This window comes from Melitaea cinxia, chromosome 4 (genome assembly GCF_905220565.1).
Source record: "Melitaea cinxia chromosome 4, ilMelCinx1.1, whole genome shotgun sequence".
NCBI classification, from domain to species: Eukaryota; Metazoa; Arthropoda; class Insecta; order Lepidoptera; family Nymphalidae; genus Melitaea; species Melitaea cinxia.
In genome coordinates, this window is record NC_059397.1 from 12998555 (window position 1) to 13025753 (window position 27199).

At 33.1% G+C, this 27199-nt stretch overlaps 1 protein-coding gene across 1 annotated transcript; it reads left to right on the forward strand.

Annotated features, from left to right (window-relative positions):
• The first annotated feature begins 1350 nt into the window (after nt 1-1350).
• Nucleotides 1351-27130, forward strand: LOC123670412 (low-density lipoprotein receptor-related protein 4). The gene is made up of 34 exons (XM_045603908.1): nt 1351-1405; nt 1601-1783; nt 2024-2142; nt 2229-2433; nt 2710-2836; nt 14501-14607; nt 15228-15387; nt 15578-15728; nt 15940-16250; nt 16476-16662; nt 16744-16897; nt 17411-17620; nt 17976-18157; nt 18313-18476; nt 18789-18926; nt 19155-19260; nt 19347-19497; nt 19666-19827; nt 20218-20433; nt 20767-20956; nt 21029-21119; nt 21197-21359; nt 21519-21652; nt 21742-21829; nt 21909-22014; nt 22102-22405; nt 22530-22858; nt 22943-23066; nt 23276-23370; nt 23441-23684; nt 23771-24029; nt 24614-24808; nt 26537-26655; nt 26999-27130. The coding sequence occupies exons 1-34, from the start codon at nt 1351-1353 to the stop codon at nt 27128-27130; spliced, it is 5661 nt and encodes a 1886-aa protein (XP_045459864.1).
• The last annotated feature ends 69 nt before the right edge of the window (nt 27131-27199 follow it).

The following is a 27199-nucleotide window of genomic DNA, read 5'->3' on the forward strand; positions in this document are numbered from 1 at the left end:
ATAAATATGTTACTTAACATAATTCTTATGATATTTTTTTTCCAATGTATTATTTATTTATGTTTTTACTTTAGATACTAATTATTTTTATTTATTTTTATGTTATTAATTAATTAAATTTTATTTATTAACTTTTAATAATTAACTACTAATTAACTATTTCTATTATGTATATATACTAAGTGCGCTTAAAAACATTTATAGCGCGATTCAGGCTCAGTTTGCGTAATTTCTTTCAGGCTATCCTGATCTGGACCGGACCGGGTCCTGATCTAGTATGCCTTACCATACTTTATTATATTTTACATCAGGCTATTCTGATCTGGACCGGACCGGGTCCTGATCCAGTATGCCTTACCATACTTGATTATATTTTACATCAGGCTATCCTTGTCTGGACCAGACCTGGTCCTGACAGAGCTTGCCTGATCTGGCATGCCTCATTCTATCCTGATCCGGTCCAGATACATGGTCTGGTTGAGCCTAACCTTTTTCTAGTCGGGTAGTGACGCTGTATTTCATGCAAGATTTTTATATAACTACCAAATTTGTATAAAAACACAGTTTATATATATTTTTTGTTAAAGAGTAACTGCGGAGTTTCTTGCCGTTTCTTCTGTGCAGAATATGCATTCCAAACTTACTAGCTTCACTTTTAAATACAATTTTAATTTATAAACTGACAATTCGAACGTATTCCTGCGTTGATTGTAATTAGGCCGCGCTGATTAAGCCTACATATAAACTTCTTTTAATTTCATAATAATGAAACAAATTTTTCGGTTTATTAAGTTTTCAGCAACCATGTCAATGCAATCACTCACGGTAGGACTATGTTTGCTGTAAAGTATTCCAAACGTCGGGCATGTTGTTTTATTTTTACTAAAACTTAATAGTTATCTAATAAATTTTTAAGCTTATATGGTCAGATAGTAGTTTCTATATCCGTCTTACTCGCATCGTCAATGTTGATCACTACACTGCAACTTTAAAAAGTGATGTTTGTACTCTTTCTTGATTTGTAAACTCATATGTATATTTCATATCAGACAGACATTTGTTCAATAGCACGTAAAGAATATTATGATGTATAAATGTGATAAAAAACATAAAAAATATTCTACTAACGTATTTTACACTAAAATCAAGATAAAAAATCTATTTATTTATTTAGACATCATTGAAGTGTGTACTGTATACGTATAACAGTTACGTGTTTTTGTTTTCAGAAAACTGTGTAGTTAACAGTTTGGGGTAGCCATGCTGCAGCCTCTGAGAGTCATACCTCGCGCGGACTCCGCGCAGGTCACTTAGATGCGAATCCTTCGCGCTTTGGTCGACGCCGTCATCATGCCGGCCCCGCTTGCCGTCCACTTAACCTTTGTTGCGATTTTCTGGTTATGCAGTAAGTGTACATAATAAAAACCTCTTACACACCCTATAAAACTAGTTATTATCGAATTTAATATTTAAAAAAAATACATTCATATTATATGTCTGCACCACATAACATCCGGTGCTATTTAAATTAATTAGTTATCAAAAACTGAAATATTCGTCAGTAAATTCAAGATTTATATGTGGTGTTTTTTTTTTTCAGTAAATGCAGACGATACATTATCCGCAGCGGCTCGGCCTAGCAATGGAACGGTGGAACCACCAGACACTCGCTCTGCTATTGGCCGAGTTCCACCTTATCAACCACCTGCTAACGGGGTTCCGGGAATGCAATTGCCTGGTTTTAGACCCCACAGCCCATATACTCGAGTTGACGCCTGGCATCGTTAGTTCTAATACTATTTTTATGATCACGATTAGAATTGCTTGAATTATTTACCACGTAAAAGTGTGTGTATAATGTAATTTAATTTAAAAAAGGTATAATCTTTCATAGCCGCTACTGATTATTTTGATAATTTCGCAACTATATAATTTTTTATTATATTCTTCTAATATGGTCTTTTTATAAATATCTTTTTCTTTTTTGCAAAATTATAAATAACCAAATCATTGTTATTTTTAGCTAATGGACGTATTCACGCAAATCCAAAAGGACTTTATGTGGTCGCTGATGACATAGAGGACGACGCACATGATGGTGGATGCCATATACCTTGTTCGAAGGAATTTTTCACGTGTCAGGTAATTATTTTAGACAGTTAGATAATTTCATATAGATTCCTTCACCAAAAATTATTTGACTTAAATCAACTAAACAATTTTATAAGGAAACGTGCAAATGCATAACAATGGATAAACGTTGCGACGGTAAAGTGGATTGTGAAGGATCAGAAGATGAAGTAGGATGTACGCCATCTTGCGACGAACACGAAAATCGTACTGTTTGCCATTCAACCAGCGTATGCATAGCTCTCGAGTGGATATGTGATGGAGATAATGACTGTGGTGACTTCTCTGATGAGTCTCAATGCGGTAAGAGGAACTTTATTATTGTAAAATTTACGAGAAAAATCTTTGTAATTTTTGAAAATCTTCATTTCTCTGAATTCACTTTGAGTGGGCACAATATGTCTTTTTTCTCTCTTCTGTTAAATATCACTTTCGTTTTATCTACACAATTTTAATAACCATCAAGACTATTAAATATTTCTGTCGTCAATGTTTCTGTCATCTTAATAAATTAAATAAGGTTTAGCAATTACCACAGCTCTATACTGTTTCATTATTTAATTTGTAATTAAAATTCAGGCGGTGACAACTGTTCATCAGAAGAATTCCAATGCAATAATGGACTTTGCATCCATACGGAGTGGCTCTGTGACGGCGACAACGACTGCCGAGACAACAGCGATGAACTGAACTGTCCTAAGGGCAAGTGAGTAAAGACTTTTATTATTTTGTTTATTTAATCTTGTATTCTTGTTATCTCAATGATTTTGTTTGACCTCCAAACTAAAAAGTCAATCATATAATGTTCTACTACAAAAAGTGTGTTTTATAATATATATAATTGCTTTCGTGACTTTATAAATAACAGTTTTATTCTAAAATATATAAAATTACGCACCTAAATGGCCCGTTGGCGCAGCGGTCACAGCACTGGTTTGTGGTTATTGCGCTGGCGGGTGCGAGTTCGATCCCAGCACATGACAAACATTTGTATTGGCCATACAGATGTTTTGCCAAGGTGTTTATGCAGTTCTTGTGGGTTTTGCCACTGTGCCTCGGAGAGCACGTTAAACCATCGTTCCAGGTTTTTGTCATTTACACCTGATAGCGATCGTTATTCACAGTAGGGAATATATCTGCCAACCCGCATTGGAGCAGCGTGGTGAGTTAAGCTCTCATCCTTTTCCTACATAGGGAAAGAGGCCTATACCCAGCAGTAGGATATTACAGGCTGAAGCGTAAGCATATATAAAATTACGTAATTTAAGGAATGAATACGAATAATTTTATTTAGCATCTGTTGTTTGGAATTAAACTAAGATTATAATGATTAAGCCCACTTGGTTTTCTGCTAAATATTTTGCAGTTCTTTTCTATTTCTGACTGCCGAACGAATGTTCTGATTATTAAATTAGTTAATTTATTATTATGTACGAATTTATATGTCCAAACTTGTTTTGGAACGGTGTGCTGTCTAAACAGAAGGATAAATTTTAAATTTATAAGTGGTGTCGTTATAGTTTGTCACGCTCGTAATTGTTCAATTGACGGAACCTCTAAAACATTCGAGGAACCATTTGTTATTTTTTATTTTATAACATAAGTAATAAATAAAAGCTTTAAAAGTTTAAGAATGGTCTATATTGATGTAACACAGAAAATTCTTAAACTTTTACAAGTTTTGATAAATTTTATTATTAAAAATAAAAAAAGCGTAAACTAGTTTATGGTTTAAATCTACTGTAAACTATTTCGCTAATATAAAAGAAAGAAAAAAACTAGATAGATAAGATAGATGATAAGTATAAGATTCTTCTTTGATGACTATCTATCTAAGATATAAAAATCTCATGTCACGGTGTTTATAGTCACACTCTTCGGAATCTAGAACTCAGAAACTAGGTATAAAAATAGGACGTAAAGTATATTTCATACCAGTAGGTTATTAAAAAATATATAGATTTTTTTTCTATTTAATCCACAGCGTTGACAGTTCGCAAGATATAGATGTCTGTCGAATCGACATATTATATATGTACTTGTTTAAAAATATGATTTAAAATAACTTTATAGTTGATAATAACAGTTTATTTTTATCTTTAAATTAGTAAATTGCCCAGAAAATCGTTAAAATATAAAACGAAATCAATCTTAAGCAATATTTTTTGAGGGTGCCATTGTCGCCGTGTTTCCCTGTTGTCATTCCCCTAAAACGTCATATAATTGAACAAACAATGCATATTAAGTACTGAGAACACTCGTATAGATTGAATATAATAATGCTTCCCCTTGCTTCCTGGAATCCCCTCCAGCTAGGGCTGCCATTTGTTTGTATTGTTTTAAAACAACATTTGACATTTAAATGTCAAATTTAAAACAAATCAAATGAACAGATTGGTAATACCTAAAAGTATATTTATGTACTAGCATCCTGCCCTGGCTTCGCACGTATATTTAACAGAAATTACATAATATTTCATTTCGTTTTTCCCAAATTATTTTGAAATTATAATATAGCCTATGTCACCCGCGGATAGTGTAAGCCAACCCAGCCATCACCACTCAACAGTGAAAGAATTTTTGAAATCGATTCAGTAGTTTCGGAGCCTATTCAATACAAACAAACAATCAAATCTTTCCTTTTTATAATATATAGATAAAAATGAAATCCCGAAATTTAATGACTGCAATAAAAATTTACAATGTTTTTGTAGTTGTACATATTCATTATTGTCAGGACATTATATGTTACAAAGTAAAATAAAACAAAAAATGATATAATTAATAAAAATGGCGGTATAATGGTCACCGGATCATACGTACGAGTGTAAATTCACACATAGTATACGGCAACTCAGTGAAAATTGTAGGTTTTCGAAAGTTATTTTTTCTTTCTCTTCGTTTTACTCTACAACGTGCCATTAAACTGGCGTTCTTCCATTTAATAATAATAATAATAACAATACTCTTTTTTGTACACCATTAAAAGAAACAAAAACAAAAAAACATAAAATGAAAGACGTACAAAGGCGGTCTTATCGCTGAAAGAACGATCTCTTCCAGACAACCTTTGGGTATAGGATAAGACACGAAATAGAAACTGCAGTTAGGAAATAAACAAATAATTGGTGTACGAATTAGAATAGTTGAATACAGTACAAATAGATAATATATAATAATAAACATACATAATACTTTATTAATAACATACACAATAATACTTTATACTATCATTTAACTACTATATCAGAATCCATATTATAACCTAGACATGCAGCTGAGTTGCCCTAACGTTTAAAACGTTTACTTAAAATAATTACTAAATTATGCTAAAATAAATAATTACTAATAATAATGCATAAAATTATTGTCGTGTGTACGTTAGTGTCGTGTGAATGACTGTGTCACCCAAGTTTCACATTAAAGTCAGTTATTTATAGCCAATTACCATTTCTTCACATATTTTTTTGCAAATTTGTCAAGTTACATAGTAATGAGTTACTAGTGTTTCTTTTTTTACATATAATTTCGGCTATAGTAGCCTTTATGAATATCAATATGGCTCTAAACGGAATAACAAGTTGTATAAACAAACAGACTATTGGTCCGTGAAGCTCACACTAGTCTTACGAAATAGGCTAAACACTATTATAATCGTTTATACACAGAATATTAAAATGAAAATTGAGTTATTAGCTAAATTTTAACTTGAGTTACAATATAGCTTATAAATTCTCATTTAGCATCTACCAAAATGTTAGAAAAAACTATATTTTTTGTATTTATAATTTTAATTTATGTCACTTCTTTCAAACTTTTATAAAAGATTCATTTTTTTGCATTAAATAACGTTAAATTCATAAATATATTTTAACTGTCCATATAAATATACATACTGGTAGTCAAAAATATAAAGTTGTCGTTGAATTACAATTTTTTGTTAGTGCCCATATACTCAAACTAAAATGAAAATTGCTTGTACGTTATATGCACGCACAATGAGCTGCGTGCTAAGATGTTGTAACAAAATATAAATAATTTATAATAAATGTAGTCAGAACTACCCTCTATCTTGAATAATTTGTACATCTTTACTTATGCTAAACGTAAAGAAAAATTAAATTTTGTTCACAATAAATATAACAATTTATTATCGTAAATCATACGATTATACTAAAGGTCATATAGTCCAGTCTTTACGTCGGAAAAATCGGGTTAGAAATGCAAATGAACCGAGAAAGCCAAATTTTGGATATTACGTGGGGGATGGCTAGAAAAGCTTAAGTTCAAATTGTCGACCAAAATAACCTTGTGGGTTTTCCGCCATCTTGAAAAAAGGGTTAAACTCAGTTTTTTTATCATAGCTCGGTTCCCCATTGTGATACGAAAAATTTTATAGAATACTTTTTTGTTGCTCTTTTTACGATCTACAATTAAGGTCCTATACATTTTTCACATATCGATCATCGTTATCGAGATATCGTTAAAAAAGCCACAAATTTTGGGAGAAAAAATTGTTTTTCGCTATTTCCTTTTTTCTCGTGAAAAATATCGAAAAATGTTTGAAATAAAACTTATAGAGCCTGTTTAGACCTACAAATTCGTTTTTTAATTTTTCATTTTCGAGAAATATTACGACCTCTAGCGCGCCGCAAAGTGAGTAAGACTGTGCCCGGTGTCGATTTAGCCGCTCGCACGGTTGTATCCACAACGTAAAAATGAATGAATTATTTGCTTAAGGGAATTATTTTTAAGGGAATTATTGGTTAAGGGAATTATTGCTATACGAAATAAATGAATAAACCAGCCAAATTATAAATCAAAAACATGAAATTTATTAATAAAAAAATTTTTATGCAGCAAAAATAATAATTACACGTAGTCATTATTGTCACACGTTTTTCTCCGTTTTGATGGTCCTGGCTGCTGTTGAAGTTCCTCCTCGGTACACTCTTCGAGTCGTTTAAATTCTTCAATCGCAGGAAATGATGCTGTGACGGTCCAAAATTCGTAATCTTCATCTTCGTACCTAATCGTCGTTGAATAATATCTCGACTTTGGCGACATTGTCGCATGTCTGTCCACTGCAGTGCAGGCAAATAACCGAGCAACTAATTCCTGCTTTCCTGCACCCACGAGCAGCTCCACACTTTCCTTTACATTTGCACGAAATTAGTTTTAAAAGTTCAGGTGGAGCGGGTGCGGCTGTGGTGCAAATTGGCTCAAGCCCGTAATTCGTCTGTCGCCAACCCCATTCCTGAGGATCTTTAAAAATTTCATGTTTTTGATTTCCATGCGACAATGTCGCCAAAGTCGAGATATTATTCAACGACGATTAGGTACGAAGATGAAGATTACGAATTTTGGACCGTCACAGCATCATTTCCTGCGATTGAAGAATTTACACGACTCGAAGAGTGTACCGAGGAGGAACTTCAACAGCAGCCAGGATCATCAAAACGGAGAAAAACGTGTGACAATAATGACTACGCGTAATTATTATTTTTGCTGCATAAAAATTTTTTGATTGATAAATTTCATGTTTTCGATTTATAATTTGGCTGGTTTATTCATTTATTTCGTATAGCAATAATTCCCTTAACCAATAATTCCCTTAAAAATAATTCCCTTAAGCAAATAATTCATTCATTTTTACGTTGTGGATTCAACCGTGCGAGCGGATAAATCGACACCGGGCACAGTCTTACTCACTTTGCGGTGCGCTAGAGGTCGTAATTTTTCTCGAAAATGAAAAATTAAAAAACGAATTTGTAGGTCTAAACAGGCTCTATAAGTTTTATTTCAAACATTTTTCGATATTTTTCACGAGAAAAAAGGAAATAGCGAAAAACAATTTTTTCTCCCAAAATTTGTGGCTTTTTTTAACGATATCTCGATAACGATGATCGATACGTGAAAAATGTATAGGATCTTAATTGTAGATCGTAAAAAGAGCAATAAAAAAGTATTCTATACAATTTTTCGTATCTCAACGGGGAACCGAGCTATGATAAAAAAACTGAGTTTAACCCTTTTTTCAAGATGGCGGAAAACCCACAAGGTTATTTTGGTCGACAATTTGAACTTAAGCTTTTCTAGCCATCCCCCACGTAATATCCAAAATTTGGCTTTCTCGGTTCATTTGCATTTCCAAATGTATATAATGACTGGACTAATAGTAATATAACAAATACGAAGGCTTTGTAAAGACATATTTTAAGTACTTGTGTGATGTAGAATGTTATTGATGTTTTTATATACGCCCATATTCGACTGTGTCGTACAAGAAACACTTAAAACCGAATTATTATAGTAGAAACAACTCATAACTTAGCAAAAGTATTTAACTGATATATTTTAATGAATCAAGGTCTGCAATCTGTACATACCTTACAGTGGGTGTTCCACAGAGACCAATGTTGGTTGCACGCTTATTTCTAATGTAAATAAATGAACTTTCACTTTCACAAAATACAGTTTTTTAAACAAAATACTAGTATAAAAACCAATAGCTTATACAATTTAATATGTCAAATGTAAAAATATAAAAATTTAAGTAATTTTTATGTTACTGGGTTGTTTTAACAGCTTGGCGTCCTAAAATCTATGGAAAACTCACCTCTGAGTATACGCAATTGGAAAAGTGAGGCAATAAATCAATTTTTTTTTCGATACAGGTTTTACAACGTCCTGCCTTATTGTACACTACTTTGATATAAAATGTCTGTTATACAATTTACATAATCGAATAAACTAATTGTTTGAGCTATTCACAACATCAAAGCTAGGAATTTGTTCAGCATATTTTTAGACAACGGACAATAACATGACAATAGAAAGAATAGCAATATATGTTTACGTACACCGTAACATTAATTTTTTTTAATACACAGTGATCCATAATGACAGGTGAAAAAATGTTTTATATAAATAACGTTATCTATATATTAATACGTGAAGCAAAAACTTTGTACCCCTTTTTATGAAAATTGCGCGGACGGAGGTGTAAGAAATTACGAAAATTCACTCTCCTTATCTATATAGTCTATAAGATTATATAGAGAAGGAGTGGAGCATGCTAATATTTTTTTAAATTATGCGTAAAAAATACATTAAAAAATTAAAAAAAAATTACACACACTACCATGTATTTGACACACACACGCATATATACTCTTTTGTTTATTATTATAGAAATAAATAGACTTTGAAAACAGAACCTTAATAATGTTCAAACTCATAATTTAAATTAATTATGGTCGAATTTCCACCACTGGACGACCACTAGTATTAAATTATTAGTTACTAGTAGGTCCTGGTAGGTCTGATTAAAATTCAGGCTAATGAAATTAAGTCAAATGACAATCGTTGCTTGAAAAGAAATATTTTATTTATTTCAGACTATTTTCGTTTTATTCTTTTTTTCTTTGATTTAATCGATAAGTAAAATATTAATCTGTATTTTTAATAGTTCTAAAAGTACGTTTTTGTCCTTTAAATTTTGTATTTGAAATTTGCTCTATAAGATTTTCAGAAAAAAATCAATAAACATCTAGTTTAGTATTTTTTTAATATTCGGAATATATATGTATAACGTAAAAATTTCAACAAGGGTTCAAACCACTCTAATTGGTTAGCATTTATTAGCAGCCGGAGTAGTGGTGCATGTAGTCGCCTAAAACAGCGACGGTTTGCGGGTTCATTTCCCGCTTGTGATGGAAGAAACCAAAGATTTTTTCCCGTTTGGGTTTCTATCCTTGGGGACTCTCCACCGTGTCTCGGAGAGTACGTTAAGCCGTCGGTCATGGTTGTTATCATAAATACCGGATAGCGATCGTTACACATAGTACATACACGGGAACATACCCGCCAACCCGCAGTGGAGTAGCGTGATGGATTAGCACCAATCCTTCTCCTACACGGAGAAAGAGGCCTATGCCCAGCAGTAGGATATTACAGGCTTAATGCAAAAATTAAATATTTTAAAGTAAGTTTTGTAAATTCAAATTATCACATAATTATTAAAATTTGGTACCATTATGTAGCGTTTTTCATTTTCCTAATGAAAAGGAAATAGAATTATTGAAAAAAAGAAACATTTTAAGTTGAAGAAACTTTTAAGATTACTTGTAAGGTTTTTTGTTGTACCTACCTGCCAAATTTCAGGTTTGTAACTGTTGTATTCGTAATGCAATTAGTACATAAATAATGTAAGAACAGACATTCGATGATAAGGAAAATTGGAATCAAAGCAATACAAAAAGACGGCCCTAATCCTATTGCAGTACACGATTAAGTTAGTTATATTGACATAAAATGAAAAAAAGTGAATGCAAAAGTATTATTTGCCTAGTGCATTTTTAACATATTGATTTAAAATATTTCTATTTCGATTTTCCGTATTTCTGATACAATTAATAATATAATTATACTCTGGCCGCTCAGAGAATGCGTTCCTGACACCTGTCAATTCGACATGACTAGTGATGTACAGTAACGCCTACGCCTCAGCCTGTAATATCCCACTACTGGGCATAGGCCTCTTTCCCCACGTAGGAGAAGGATCAGAGCTTAATCCACCACGCTGCTCCAATGCGGGTTGGCGGATATATTCCCTACTATGAGTAACGATCGCTATCAGGTGTATATGATAACAACCGGGACCGACGGCTTAACGTGCTCTCCGAGGCACGGTGGGGAGACCCACTAGGACATAATGATGGTACATAAGGAGGTAACATGAGGAGGTGATGTACAGTAAATAACATTAATAATATTTGGTACTTAACGTTATTTATTGTATTCATTATTCATATTTATTCAATTTAATTTATTTGTTGTTATTTTTATCGGAATTATATTTCAATAATATATTCAATGAATATTCACAATGTAAATTTATTTTTAATAGATCAATTAATGAAATTAAATCGTAATTTCTGAATGTAACGAAGGAAAAAATAAATAAAAATGCTTTATTTATTGGAAAATGTATATTATGAAATACATAGTTTTAAGCTTTAAACAATGAAAACTATGTCAAACAATTTTTCAACTTCCAATTCGCTTTAGGAGACGCTGTCATCTTCACTAACGTGTATAATAAAATTATTGTCAATCATAGTATCTATACTGATATCGCAGTTAAAGTCATCAAATATAATCTTTTTAGTTTTTTCAACCACCTTCATCCAGTCTCCTGTGACTTTTTCGCGTGCTTCTTTTAAAGGCATCTTCATCTTTTTCAAAATCAAAGTAGTAAGTAATTTTAATTTCAACGCTTTTTTAAATTCATCTGACTGATATTATGACACTAATTTTCTTAAGTTTTGTTGGGCGTACCTTTATTGTATTATTACTTTTATTAAATACTAAGTACATTATATATTATAAAATTATAACGTTTTATTTAATATTATACCGCCATATTATATTAAGATTACAAAAATATTCGATTACAATTGCCTCGTTATTTTGTCACATCACTGTTACACAAAAACAAACAGTTGACATAACCTTGGAACAGCGTCGTTTTACGTGGTTTGACTTTTAAAAGCTATTGTTTATTATATTTGTTAATTAAGTAATTGTAATAATTTTAGGCCAAAATTAATACATTTTTTGTAAGTTGGCATAATTATTCGAATTTTAATGTTATCACTTGTTAATAAGGTAAATACAAAATATTTAAAATTTAGCCGTAAATTGTACGCCAGTTCAAAGTTATATGGTCGAATCGATCACGATCGGTCACAAACGCATTCTTTGAGCGGCCAGACTATACTTTATTATGACAAAAATGCGTTTTTGTATAAAATACATATGTTGAATATGGAAAAATTACAAAATATCAAATTAATAAAAGGATATGTATTTATTATAGGTAAAATACGTAATAATTATTACGCTCGGAGAAACATTTTGACGAATTTGAAATATTAACCGAAATTTATGGTTATATATTTAAAATGATGCTTTTAAAAGTCAAACATAACAACAGGATGTTACATGACTACACATGTGACGTCTAAATTTACGTCTCGAAATAGAATAATTTTTATCCAAGAACGAAGTACCTATTGTTATGCTAACAAGTTAGAACTAAGTAGAATTTGTTATTATATCAAACAAGACGATCGATACTGAAATATTACGTCCTAATATTATTTTTGCTACAGAAGTATACTGTTAATTTTTTGTACGTAATAAAACGTTTAATTAGACCATTAAATTATTCCAAAGTCTGTTCAAGCTTGACCGCCTTTTTGTTGTGTCACTAGCGCGGTTCGGGCTGGTGCCGGCCGAGAGATCAATAAGCGGGGTGTAAAAGGAACGAGTGGGGAAGCTCGGTTTGGGCGGGGATGAACTGAGATGGGGAGGTCGGGGTGTCCGGGCTCCATGGCGACGCGCCCACGCGCAAGCTTGTAAAGGAGACCCGATATATATGACTTCCGTGGGCGACTCTTTCGTCGAACTAAAACATTTATATACTAATAACTTAATTCCTTTGGAGCAATACAGCTGAATATATCCAATCAAGTCACAAAAATAACCGATAACATCATGGTCTATAAATACCTAATATTAAGGGTTCTGGTCGCAACACGTCTTTATAGTTTTATTGAATAAACGTTTCACACAAATCTTTAACTAGAGCTATTTTCTATCATTGCTTTCAATTTGAAAATGACTTTCATTTAAAAGTATACTGCTGTTTGGTATAAGGAAAACTACTGAACAAAGCCACATACTGTTTATAATATTTTCTATATTATGTAATATTAAAAAATGCGTTTTCTAGTTAAGCTCTATAGTCTATACTCTATACTATACTACTTATATAATTATTTTGTTCTATGTATTATTATGGATGATCGTAAATTCAAAATCCATCTAAAAATTTGAACAACATCTTAAAAAACTATAAGCTAGCTCTAATTGATAAACCTAGATAAGATAACCTAAATGACAATAATTTAACAAATAAAAATATTTTGTTCGAGCTGGTAATAAGTCGATGTACAAAAGATACAAATCAACAATATTTACAATTACTAGGTAATACATTCAAATTAAATTTAAGTACATATACTATAAACCTTCAATCATAGTTATGGAGCAGGAACATAGAAGACAAAAAAAAAACCTAAAACTTTTTGACAAACTACCTAATCTGGAGAACTTTGTACCTCCAACTTTTTTTCGTGAACGTATTTTTTTTTATTTTCTCTAATACAAAACTTGCCCTGATAATAACGATCAGAACAAAAAAAATTATTACCCAATTTGGTGCAGTAAGTCCGGTACTTAGCACGTACCTACTTACATTTCGGGGATTAATTTTTATATACAAACACGTGAAACAGAAAAATGTGTTAGAATTAGTCATACATCTTTCATGTTTGAAGCTTTATATACAGGTTCACTGTTTCTTACGTCTTTATATAATAGCCTTAAATGAAAGGAAAATGGTCAATATATACAAAATTTATAACGAAATTTTACAATAAGATATATATTTACAATTCACAACTTAAGAACCAAATATTTACAGATAGTTACAGAATAAATCATGTCCGCGTTGGATGGTTCCCAGAATGCTGACAGCATTTTCCTATAGAAACGCTATGCCGATTCTCTGGGCAAAAAATGCATCAGCCCTCTAGTCACTAATTGAGTAAATAAGACGAAGAGTTAGCTCTTCACTCACAGGTCGAAGTGTTTTGACTGCAAACAGCACAAAGATATAATTTGGAATTTGTGATGAATATTTTTGCCGTTTAGCTGTCTTAGCTGTTTCCGCAGAGGCTTCCACTGTTAAGGCAATTTCCCTGACCTGAAATGGAGCAAGTGTGTCAACGCAGTTTGCTTCGTACAAAAGCGCCCGTTCCCTTTCCCAGGGAACCAGCGTCTCTTGCCATCATCGCGACTAATTTCAGTAGACTTGATAAGAGCAGGAACGTCGATGGTGGCAAGAGCTCTGCAATCAACATTCACGCTGCGAATGAAATTCGCAAAAAACTATTATTTTGTTTTAATTCATAAAATAAAAATGTTACGCTGCAATGTTATATTTCAGTCTAATTTTAAAGTTAAAAAGTCAATGTAATTACGTTGCTTATAACAATTCCACGTTTATATCTTCATTCGATTCTGAGTTTTCGGATAAAATGTTTTATATAACCTTATTTTAAATATCTTATTCCGAATTCTTGATATTAAAATCCTTTATCATTTTGTAAATTTTGTAAGAGATAAGTTATAACAATGTAATTACATCTTTAACATAATGATGTGGGTATTTCTGCTGAAGTTTCAGTTAAGTGAGGAAAATTGTGAAACGATTAAGTATTTTTTATTTATTTAATAGGTGTCGTGATAATCAGTTTACGTGTGCATCCGGTGAATGTCTGGCGATTCACTGGCGATGCGACAAAGAAGCTGACTGCCCTGATAACTCTGACGAAGCCGATTGCCGTAAGATAAAACTTTTGACGATTTTATTAGAAGCATTCTTTTGTTTTGGTTCGTCTCTTTTGTGGTTTAAGATCCGAAGTAAACATGATCTTCACTCATCTGCTTAATGGATAAAAATTATTTTATATCTACTTTAGTATGTTAGAGATAAGTTGCGAAAGAGTTAGCTGGAAAACTCCTGGCCAGGCTATATTATATTCGCCAACCGCCATTCAAACCTCATTTTTAGCAGCCATTGGAGTAAGTGCTCGTATTTTGCCCGACTGAGCAATAATCTTTCGCGACGTAACTTTGACGAGAGTTGTAATTATATTGACAAACAATCTCTGTTAATTTTTTTTATTAATGATTGAGATTTCAGTTAAATTTGTGCTTTTAGGCAACTATTCGGCTTTTCTTCTACTATAATAAATATAAAATAATTATCATCAATTAAACAGATTTGTGAAATTCGTTTCTAGTTTGGGTCTACTACTATTGTTGTTTAGTTAATTTTGTTGCTTGAGAGTGCTTCGTACTTTTTGACCGCTTATTAAATTAATTTTGTCCGTTGTCTTGTCTGACCGTTTACCGAACTTTTTGACCGTTAGTCAAAAAATACTCGTTTTCCTCTTGAACAGCTGTAGACCTTCTTCAATGTGGTGAAAACGAAATACAATGCAACAATAAGAATTGTGTACGCAAAGATTTTCAATGCGACGGTGACAATGACTGTGAGGACTGGACAGATGAGGATTCCTGTCCTATTGTTCCTGGAAGTTGTAATTCAGCTGAATTCAAGTAAGTACCTGAACGCTTATACTTTATGGGTAAAAATAGCATTTCTAATCACAATAATCATTACCACATAAACATGATTGTGTAAGTATTATTTTGACCTTTAAGTGATTCTGTTTAAAAATTCGTCTTGTGTTGAAAATCTGCATGTATTGCAAGAATTTTTCATACTAACAAATGCTTTTTTGTTCAGATGCAGTGATGGCAAGTGCATCCCTGATCGTTGGCGCTGCGACATGGAGCGCGACTGCTCAGATGGCGATGACGAGCTCAATTGCGATCCACACGGAATCCGCAACTGCACGTCTGATGAGTACTCCTGTCTTGACCGACGTTGCATATCAGTACGTTTGAAACTCTAGTTTCTTACAAACATATAACTAACGTTCAAGAATTTGAACAATTTAACGTAATAACTACTTGTTCTTAATAAAATTATATTTAACTAGAAATCCTCTGTTCTTTAAAACGTTGCAACAAATTAAAATAATATATCATACATATGAATGACTACTTTTATTCAATTCAATCAAGATAAGATCTATTTGTCTTCAGAAAACTTGGCTTTGTGACGGCGTTCGTGACTGTACTAACGGCGAAGACGAAAAAGATTGTCAAGTGTTTTGTGAAGAAGATCAGTACATGTGCAAATCTGTCGTGCGTGACGCGTTCAGAAACTGCGTTAATAGAAAACATGTTTGCGATGGCATGAACGATTGTCCTCAAGGAGATGACGAACAGAAATGTCCAACCAAGAGGGCATGTGACCACGATGATTTATGTGAGAAGACATGCATTACGACGTTTGAGGGTTCTCCGGGCTGTGCCTGTCCAGTGGGATACTTGTTAGACGATGATGGCTTTGGGTATGTGTTAAGTTAATACCTATAGAAAATTGTATATAAACATTGTTTGGTAAAATAAATATTTTTGTTGTTTCAAAAGTGTCAATAAGAATTTGAATGAGTAGTTATTTTTATATAAATTAAAAAGTATTCGTAAATGTCAAAACAAGTAATTTCTATTACCACTGAAAAAATTTTTTTTATAATAACTTAAAATGTTACAACATGATTGAATGTTGGTTGTAGTTGCCGAGATGTGGATGAGTGTATGTACGAACAAGACCCGGTATGCTCGCAGACGTGTTCCAATATTCCAGGAAGCTTTTTCTGCGGTTGTATGACAGGATATGTTCTTCGACCAGACAAAAGATCTTGTAAAGCAACTGGGGAATCTCCTACGCTTCTATTTTCAAATAGAGTTGGTATTCGCCAGGTAAGGAAATATATCTTGAAATTCGTAGTTTTAAAAGTTTTTTCAGAAACTCGTCTTTATCATACATACAATTTGTTTTAGGTCTGGCTCACTGGAGATAATTACATGTCAATTTTAAAGGGACTACACAATGCAGTGGCTTTAGATTATCATTACGAAAAGAAATTAGTGTTTTGGACTGAAAATAATATGAAAGTTATACGGGTTGCCCCAATGGACAGTAACAATATGTCAGGTTTGTTTGACGCGCTTAAATTATCACTTGTTAAAATAGTAATATTTTATAGACCCCGTAAGACGGATTAGTGTAGAGGTTATAGTAACTTGTACACTGTTTGATTCTCGTTCACGAAAAGTGTATGAATAATAATTGTGTTTCCTCGCAAACGAAAAAAAAAACCTGTCTTCAATTACATTGACAAGTTATACAATGTAGGTAGACGGAAAAATAGTCAAGTAAATACGCGTTTTGAGTAGCGAATTGAGACTCCTTTTTTGAAAGTCGGTTAAAAATAGGCGTGGTAAGATATGAGCATTTGTGATGAAAATGTTTCAACGCACGATTCTTATCCTACTAGGCAAAGTGTGCAGCATTTACGTATTTATCTTTCATTATCTTCCTCTTTATTTAAAAAAAGGTTACTTGTAAGTTATTAATAAAATTTTGTTTTATTTTAATAACAACAAACTTTACATTTATACTTATAATTTGTTTTTTCAATTCAAAACTTTATTATAACTTTTGCAGATGTAATTCATTGGGGACTAGAAACACCCGGAGGTGTAGCTGTGGACTGGATCCATGATCTCTTATTCTGGACGGACTCAGGCACGAGACGTGTGGAAGTAGCTACATTAGACGGGTCACAAAGAGCTGTATTGGCTGCTAGTGATGTTGATAAACCAAGGGCTATTGTCGTTCATCCTGGAGATGCAATTTTGTTTTGGACTGATTGGGGTCAGTCTTACATCTAATCTATTTGACGAAGAATTGAATTTAACACGACAATAAAATAAAAGTTGTATTTATTGTTTATTATAAAAATTAAAAATAAAAACAGATACAACATTAACAACTAAATAAAATACCAAAACCCTATATATTGTTACGAAAATTACGCGAACGGAGTAGTGTCAAATTTCGCACACTTGTTAATTTAAATACGCTATTTTTATTGTGATAACATCTGAGGTTTAATGACGTCCTTGTTTTTTTTTTTAAATTAATTTTATTATTTTTTAGGTGGCTCTTTTATAAGTATTCTATTTATTTGAAAAGTGTTTATTAAATTTTATAATCTTTGAATTTTTAGGCCCTAATCCGAAAATAGAGCGTTCAGATATGGACGGAAGTAACAGAAAGAGTGTAATTGTTAATGAGATATTTTGGCCTAACGGATTGACTATTGATTACATGGATTCTAAAATATACTGGGCTGATGCTAAGCACCATGTTATCGAGCGCGCTACGTTTGATGGACGAGATAGGAAGCGTGTAAGTAGCAGTTTACTTACTTACTTTTTATTTTTGACAATATCGTATAAATTGAAATATTGAAAAAAAAATAACTCAAGATTGAAATAATTACTCAAGGTGTTTCGTTCATTTATTGAATAAAATTAAATTTCTATTAAACACTTTTATTACAGATAACGAATAAAGGGTTACCCCATCCATTTGCATTGACATTATTCGAAGACGCAATATATTGGACCGACTGGCACACTAAAAGCATATCAACTGTGAACAAAGAAACTGGTATGGCAATGCAGACTGTTCATGCGAGTTTGCATGTCCCTATGGATATAAAAAGGTACATAAAATTAGCTTAAATTATAAGAACAAGAATTAATAAACGCTTCACACTCAACGGATCCCCCATTAGGAATTTCTTCTGTTTTGGGGGTCCGGAAATACACACTATACAAACACAACGTCCAGACCACGACTAACAACTATATGGTCGATACAAAAGTCTGTTGTGAACAGGAATCGAACCCGCGACCGCCAGCGTAACAGCTATGACAGCTGCGCCAACGCATCGTAAAAAAAAATCATAGTAACTTCCACTATTTTATGAAAGTGATTTTGTACAGTAAATTATTGTTTTTTTCTTCTTTAATAGTTATCATCCATTGCGTCAACTGCGAACGTATAAGAATCGATGCGCAACCAACAACGGGGGCTGCACACATTTGTGTCTACCCAACTCGAACGGATATTCCTGTCGTTGTCATATCGGTTTCAACTTAGGTCCTGATAGGTAAGTCTAAACAAAGACTGATCTACAAATCTCTTAGCTCTCGAGGTTTTTACATTACATTCTTAATCATCAGCCTCATCAATGAATATTGAAAATCTTTTAGAATAACTGCAAATATTATTTTATTGTATGGGCACTTACCAGTGCCCTACTTATTTAACGCATAAACAATAATAATATAATAATATCGTTTTTCATGTTTTTTATATAATATTTTGTATACTACAGTCGTACATGTGAAGAAACGCCAGAAAAATTACTTCTGTACGCGCGACGTAAGGACATAAGATTAAAGCCATTGCAGACACGAAAACAAATGGACTCCTTGGATATGGTACGTTTATATATGATTAACATTTAGTATATATGACAGACACACAATCACAATTTCACAATTATTTCACAAAACTAAACTTTCAGGTCATTCCTGTGCAAAATATCAAGTCCGCCGTAGCACTGGACTGGGATCACAATAGTAATTCAATATTCTGGACTGACGTGGAAAAAGATACAATTAATAAGGCCTATTTGAATGGATCTCAACAAGTTGTTGTTGTAGGCTCAAATTTGAGTAAGTATTGACAGATTAACACAAACGTAACTTTTAATAAGTAATATTTCAATGAAATTAAAAATAAGTGTTTTTTAATAAGTCCTCATCATCAGTGCCCAAAGTAATAAGCGTATTGTATAGTTAAGCGTTAAATTATCTTTATTAATTCACTTTTGTTTCTTATAGTTTCGCCAGCTGGCCTTGCTTACGATTGGTTAACGAATAAACTCTATTGGACCGATGCTGGTACTAACAGGATTGAGGTAGCTAATGCTAATGGTACAATGAGGACTTTACTGGCTTGGGAAAATATTGACAAGCCTAGAGACATAGTATTAGACCCTAAAGGTAATCTCTTTTATATAATCTAAATACGTGAAAAAAGAAAAAATAAATACTGTTAGGCTGCATTACAAAATGGCATAGTTGTTACTCAACATATAAATATGTAGCTGGAAGCCCTACAATTTACAATTCCACCAATGGTCTTATCTTATATATAAAATTTTCGTGTCACAATGTTAGTTAAAATACTCCTCCGAAACGGCTGGACCGATTTTTATGAAATTTTGTATGCATATCGGGTAGGTCTGAGAATCGACCAAAATTTGTTTTTAATACCCCTAAGGTATATAGGTAAGGTATAAGAGGGAAGGATTAAGGGGGTTAATAACATATATGGCAAAACAACGTTTGCGGGGTCAGCTAGTAATAGTATAAATTTTGATGAATTCTTAGGCGGCCTTATGTATTGGTCTGATTGGGGCGCGGCACCCTGTATTGAACGCGCTGATATGGACGGAGGAAACAGAAAACGACTCATCTTCGGTAACATGACTTGGCCCAATGGTCTGGCTTTAGATTTGGTCAACAATAAAATTTACTGGACGGACGGTGGAAACCGGACTATTGAATACGCCAATCTCGATGGTACTGGAAGAACTGTTCTGATCGGTATGATCGATGAAAACTAATCGTATTATTTTACATATATTTTTATTCATTACTTACTCTCAGATAACAACTTCAAAAAGAATAATTGAAGATACATTTGAACCAAATAACAACCTCGATTTTTTTAAGATTAATCGTTAATTATATTATGTGATAATACAATAACGATTAAAAAGTGCTTTTAGAGTTAAATTTTGATTTGATTTTAATAGTTAAGATAGTTACTTGTCAAAGGCGCTTATTTCAAAGAAAAAAAGCTTAGTATTTCCAGTCCAATTTTAGTATCATAAATCAAAATAACAGAAATGATAAAAGCTGACTTACCCTTAATAGGCCAACACCTGCCGCATCCGTTTGGATTAGATTTATACGGAGATGAAGTATTTTGGACTGATTGGGATACACAGTCGATTCAAGCAGCTAACAAATTTACTGGAAAAAATCGACGTACCCTTGGCGCTGGAGTCGAAGGGCTCATGGACGTGAGAGTTTTTCATAAGGAAAGACGAGGAGGCTTTCACAGGTATTGTATAACGTATTTTCAGTTTTTAAATACGAAATAATGAATTCCGCTCATTATATTTTGTGTTCGCAGATGTAGCAAAAACAATGGCGGATGTTCTCATTTATGTCTTTTGAAGCCGCAAGGACGTTCGTGTGCTTGTCCAATTGGAATAAAGCTAAGCGTAAGTTTCATTGCATAATATTTATTAAAAAAAATAACTGACTATAAAAAAACTTATTTTTGTTTTATATTTTACAGAAGGATGGATTAACGTGTACAAACGGGCCTATTAACTTTTTAATATTTGCTCACCGGGTAGACATAAGAATTGTGTCTTTGGATGTACCTTATCTCGTTGATGTCGTTCTACCATTACCAGCGTTAAAGAACGCACTCGGTGTCGACGTGGATCAGAGAACTGGTATAAAATATTGTACATTACATTATACCATAATTTAAATTTAAATAATATATGTTTAATTGAAAGTAACTAAATCATGGAACAGCCAATGTATGGAAAGGATAAAGATAAGTTCTATATATTTAAGCGCATGTATATTAAAATTTCGTTTGTACTCAGGACTTATTTATTGGACTGACACTGGAGAAAGGAAGATCAAACGCGCTAATAAAGAAGGTAAACAGAATGAGACTATTATTGAGCGAGGTCTACATACTGCTGATGGAATCGCTATTGATTCTGCAGGGAGAAAGGTAACAACGTCTTTACATGTTTTGAACGTTGTATAATATTTGAAAAAAAAAAAATTAATTTGAACTACATTATCTATACATTTCGCCAGATATACTGGACTGATGGAGGACGCAACAGTATCGAAGTAGCAGAACTTGATGGAATGAATAGAAAAGTTCTCGTGTGGACTGGACTGGGTAATTATAAATAAAATGCCACTAAAGTTTCGACGTATCAATAACGTAAGTTACTTTACTACTATATTATCAATTTCAGATTCACCTCGAGCTATAGCATTGCATTATGAATATGGATACATGTTTTGGTCTGACTGGGGAACATCAGCAAAAATAGAAAGAGCAGATATGGATGGCAAAAATAGGTATGGAAATTAACGTAAACATTTTATACTTTTATTATGCTTATAATATTCAATTTTGCAAACTGTTTTATGACTAAAAAATTATAGAAAAATCATTGTGGAGCACGATATTAAATGGCCGAATGGACTCGCAATCGACAGAATCGAAGGTCGTCTTTACTGGAATGACGCAAAAATGTTGACAATTGAAAGTTCTGATTTTAATGGACATGACCGCAGAACGCTTTTAAAAGAAGTATCTTATCCCTATGGTATCGTAATTGTGGGTCAACATATTTACTGGACTGATTGGAAGACTAAAGCTCTTCATAGAGCGGATAAATCGAATGGTCAAGAACAACTTACAATACGCGAAAACCTCGAAGGACTCATGGATATAAGAGCTATACAGGTTAGAGTTAATTTTTTAACACCTTATGTGTTTAAAGTATCTTTAAGATATTAGATTGACTGTATTTCATAAATAATAAATAAACCTAATCTAGTAGTATTAATATTCATGTAAACGTTTCAAGGGAGATCATATATTAGAAAATGCGTGTGGTAAAAGGAATGGCGGATGTTCTCACCTTTGTCTACGTTCACCTCAAGGTTATACTTGTGCTTGTCCCACTGGCTTACTATTTGAAAATGAAACAGAATATAATCCTAAGATCTGCAAGAAACACCCAGATAATTTCTTAGTATTTGCTGCAAGAGGAAGTATGGCTATGATTTCATTAGATACTCCAGAGCAATGGGATGTGACTCTCCCTGTGAAAAATATTCAGAATTCAGTTGCAGTTGATTATCATTGGGAGAAAAAATTGATCTTTTTCACTGATGTAAACAGAAATGTTATCAGGTTTGTCGTCGTAATGTTTATGAAAATATTTTTCAGTACACTAAGTATATAAAATATAAAATAATATGAAATAAACTCTTTTAGATCTATCAATATGGAAAACATGAGTGAATCTAAGGACATAATAAATACAGGAATCGACACACCAAATGGCCTTGGAGTGGACTGGATCGCTAATAATATTTATTGGACTGATAATGATTTTAAGGTACGTTAAAGTTATGTTTTCGAAAAAATATATAAAAAATATACCTATATACCTATATGTAAATAAAGCCGTACTCAACGGTTCCCCCTAATTAGGATTACCTTCTAAATGTCGAATCTCCTGAATGTCGGGGGTCCGGAAACACAATATACAGCACAGACGCACAAATACTGATATCTTTATTCAATAGTATCTAATTCTTTATTTAGGTAGTTGAAGTAGCAAGATTGGATGGTTCCTGCAGAAAAACACTAATATCCGGATTAACTGAGCCCAGAGCACTCGCATTGTTCCCAGCTAAAGGGTATGATTTAAATAAAAATCGAAAAGATTAAAATAATTAAAATAATACTAATGGAACTATGCATTTTAAGGTATTTGTATTGGAGCGATTGGGGTGAGAGTCCAAACATTGAAAGATCGGTATTAGATGGCAGCCAACGAAAAATTATTGTTAATCACGACCTGGGCTTTCCAAATGGCATCACTATCGATTATAAAGATAGAAGATTGTATTGGACTGACGCTTTAAAAGACAGAATTGATACTTCCGATTTGAATGGACAGCATAGAGTGCAGTTGGTTCCTGAAGCTAAGAATCCATTTGGCATGACTCAAGTAAGTTTATTGTTAGATTTTTGAGTTTTATTACTACTTTGAGACTTGTTTACATTTGGTTTAGTTAACCTCATATGTATTTTTAGTTCAATGAATACATATATTGGACTGATTGGTATAAAAAGTCAGTAATGAGAGCTGACAAAAGAACAGGTAAAAACGTGACGGCGATTCGAACAGATTTGGAAATGGTGATGGAAATAAAAGCCGTATCCTCTGAAAAACAACACGGATGGAACCCTTGCAAAGAAGACAATGGGGGATGCTCACATCTCTGTTTATTTAGAGGTCACGATTATATATGCGCTTGTCCAGATGCGATTGATGATAGAAGTTGTTCAAAGAGTAAGTTATTTTTAACCTACTTTAAAAAAGGAGGGGGTTACTCAATTCGACCATATATATGTGTATGTTCGGGGATAACTTCGTCGCTTATGAACCGATTTTGATAATTCTTTTTTGTTGGAAAGGAGATATCCCAAATGTGGTACGATGATAAGGAAACCAGGATCTGATGATAGAATCCTAGAGAAATCAGATTTCGTAGTTACGACTGCTTGCTGCGAGTGCTTTTGTTAATTTTTTTCGTCTACTTACGTTGTATTGTTCGTCGATGTAATTGAAGTCGGCTTATTTCGTTTGCGAGCAAACAATTATATAATTCATATCTAATTTAGTTATGTTTACAACAATAGCGTGTCTACGTACTTATGTGCCCAAATTAGTTATAGATCTAATACAGCGGACGTTTATCATAAACATTAATACAAAAATTTGATTGATATAAGTAGGTAATTCCATATTGTAAAAAACTTGCGTGTGGAATTTTTTTCGCGGGTATCAATTTTGACAGCTTACGTAACAACCAGTTTTAATGCCCACTTTGCCAACTCTTTGCAAGATATGTATATTTGTTTCTTTTTCTCCAGAACCAAAACTGCGAGTAGGGCTCGAAATGCCGAATAACTACCCATCGTTCTACGACTACTCGGATGTAGAAATCTCCAACAACCAGGCGACCTCACCTACTGTCATCTCAAATACTAACACTGGCACTATAATTATTGCACTCACGGCAACCGCTTTAGTTCTTTTCAGTGTTATGGTTACTACCTTAATATGCAGTAAGTATAAGCTTTTTGCTATTTTTTTATTGATTTATCGAAATTACAATATGTAAGAGTCTAGGTTAAATATTTTGCTAGCATCACAATATGCTTATATTATAAATAAATCGTTTCTTGAGATTAGAATAACTGCGTTATATTTTAAAATTTATTGTAGTTACTTGGTTTCCAAGTTACTTGTATGTGCGTTGGATATGTTTGCAAGTTTAACATACTTTCTCTGACTGGGCTAACGTATTTGCTGGCGTAACGCAAGGTGACGTGTTGTCTCCTCTTCTATTTTATTTATTTATAAATTCAGAAACTACAAGCTTATATTCTCTCTATCACCTGTATGCAAACGATCTTCAAACATACACTCTTTATAAGCTGGCTGATCTACCCACAAGTATTTACCAACTGAACCATGACTTGGACCTTATTTAAATAGAGTACTCGTACACGGGTTAATAGTTAATCCTTCTAAGTTTTAAATGATTATCGTAATGTCCATAACTAGTCAGTATTATTGATTGGATACTTGAACCGCCTGTACTTTTCAACAATGTTGTATTGAATTTTAGTGATAAAGTGAAAAATCTAGGAATACAATTCGATCGGCATCTCTCTTAGTCACCTCCATTGACTGAGCTTAGCCGGAAATTAATAGAAGCTCTCGGTTTATTTTGTCGACTCCAGTACTTTCTTCCCTTGCCTACCAAAAATAATTTAGCACAATCACTACTTTTATCAATCCTTGACTATGTAGATACATGTTTTCTAGATCTCAAAGAGGAGTAACTAAATAAGCTTTCAAAATCTCTTTATACGGTTTCTATTTGGTCTTCGTAAATATGAACACGTCTCCGATTTTTGTAGTAAACACAATAGGCTCTCATTTCGCCTTCGCACGAATATACCCATCGTACATACACTACTCTACTGTGTTCTTTTTAATTCTAACGCCCCCCATCACCTTAAAGAACGGTTTACGTTTCTTTGCAATTTCCATGAACGTTCCCTTAGATGTGAATCCAATTTGCTTTTGAAAACTCCTTCCCATTCTACCTCCTTCTACTCCAAATCCTTTACTGTTAATGCTGTCCGCCCGTAGAACTCTCTTTTACTCTCAAGACAAGTTTCAACGCAAATTTGCTTTAAGCAACGTCTTAAAAAGCATTAAACTTAGTTCAATAAGTCATAACTATCGTGTTTTGTAATTTACTTTGTATATTTGCTATCTATTCTTTTGTTAATTAAATTCTTTTATGTTTCTGTCTATGATATAGTATATAGTTTATATCTACATATGTTTGATTTTTATTATTAAATATGTTCCCATTGTTTAACGTTACTTGTTATTGATTTTTTTTCTTTCTTTCTAAAAATGTACACACTTTTAACCGCTGCTACTGTAGCGTGTCCTATGCGCAAAGATCTGGAAGAAATCGCTCTTTAGCGATAAGATCGCCTTTGTACATCTTTAACTGTATCTTTTTTATGTGTTTGTATTTCAGTGTACATTAATAATATATATATATATATATATATATATATATATATATATATACATTGCTCCAGTTTAAGGTATCATTAGCCAATATTTTCATTTAGATCTTGTTTTTTAATTTTTAGAGATGTGGATAAAATATAACTATGACTACTCTTGTATACTAATATTTAAGTTAACAATCAAAAACATAGGAATCGGCATATAAATCTCTTATATATATAATTTTTTTATAGTGAAAATACGCAAAAAACGCGAAGGAGAAAGGAAAGAGAGCTACAGGGAAGCGAGCGGCCATATCTCCTTCCACAATCCAAACTATAGCTCCTCGATATTCAAATACGACAAGAGCCAGGTAAATACTAAGAACGGGTTCCAAGATCATAAGGGGGTTATTAGCCATAATAGTAAGGGTGGTGTCACCGTGGCACTCGTCTTATAATGACTATAGATTACAATTTAAGAGCTGTTATTCGTGAGCATAATGAATTGTTTTTAAACAACTTCAAAAACGAGGAGGTACTCCATTCGATTTTATTTTTGATGTGTGTCACCTTATAACTTGTTTGTTACTAGTGAACCGATTTTGATGAATTGTGGAGGCCTATGTCCAGCAGTGGACTGCAATAGGCTGTAATGATGATAAAAAAATCTTGCATGAAATTTGCAATATCTAACATGAAACATCCTTTCCGCAGGGTCGGGTGACGAACTTGTACATCGCGGAGGGCACGAGCCTGCTGCCGCCGCCGCCGCCGCCGCCGCACCGCCTGCCGCCGCGACCGGACCACGACGACTTCGAACCAGTCACCCTACACCCATTCGCTTGAACGACTAACTGACTTGACGATTAAATTATTAGCTACAATACGATTCATTTGGAAAACGTGACAATTAAT

Coding starts and splice junctions, on each gene's coding strand:
- LOC123670412 (XM_045603908.1), top strand. CDS start 1,351: ATGCCGGCCCCGCTTGCCGTCCACTTAACCTTTGTTGCGATTTTCTGG. Junction 19,498..19,665: donor TGTTGTAGGCTCAAATTTGA/GTAAGTATTGAC, acceptor TGTTTCTTATAG/TTTCGCCAGCTGGCCTTGCT. Junction 26,656..26,998: donor TCAAATACGACAAGAGCCAG/GTAAATACTAAG, acceptor TCCTTTCCGCAG/GGTCGGGTGACGAACTTGTA.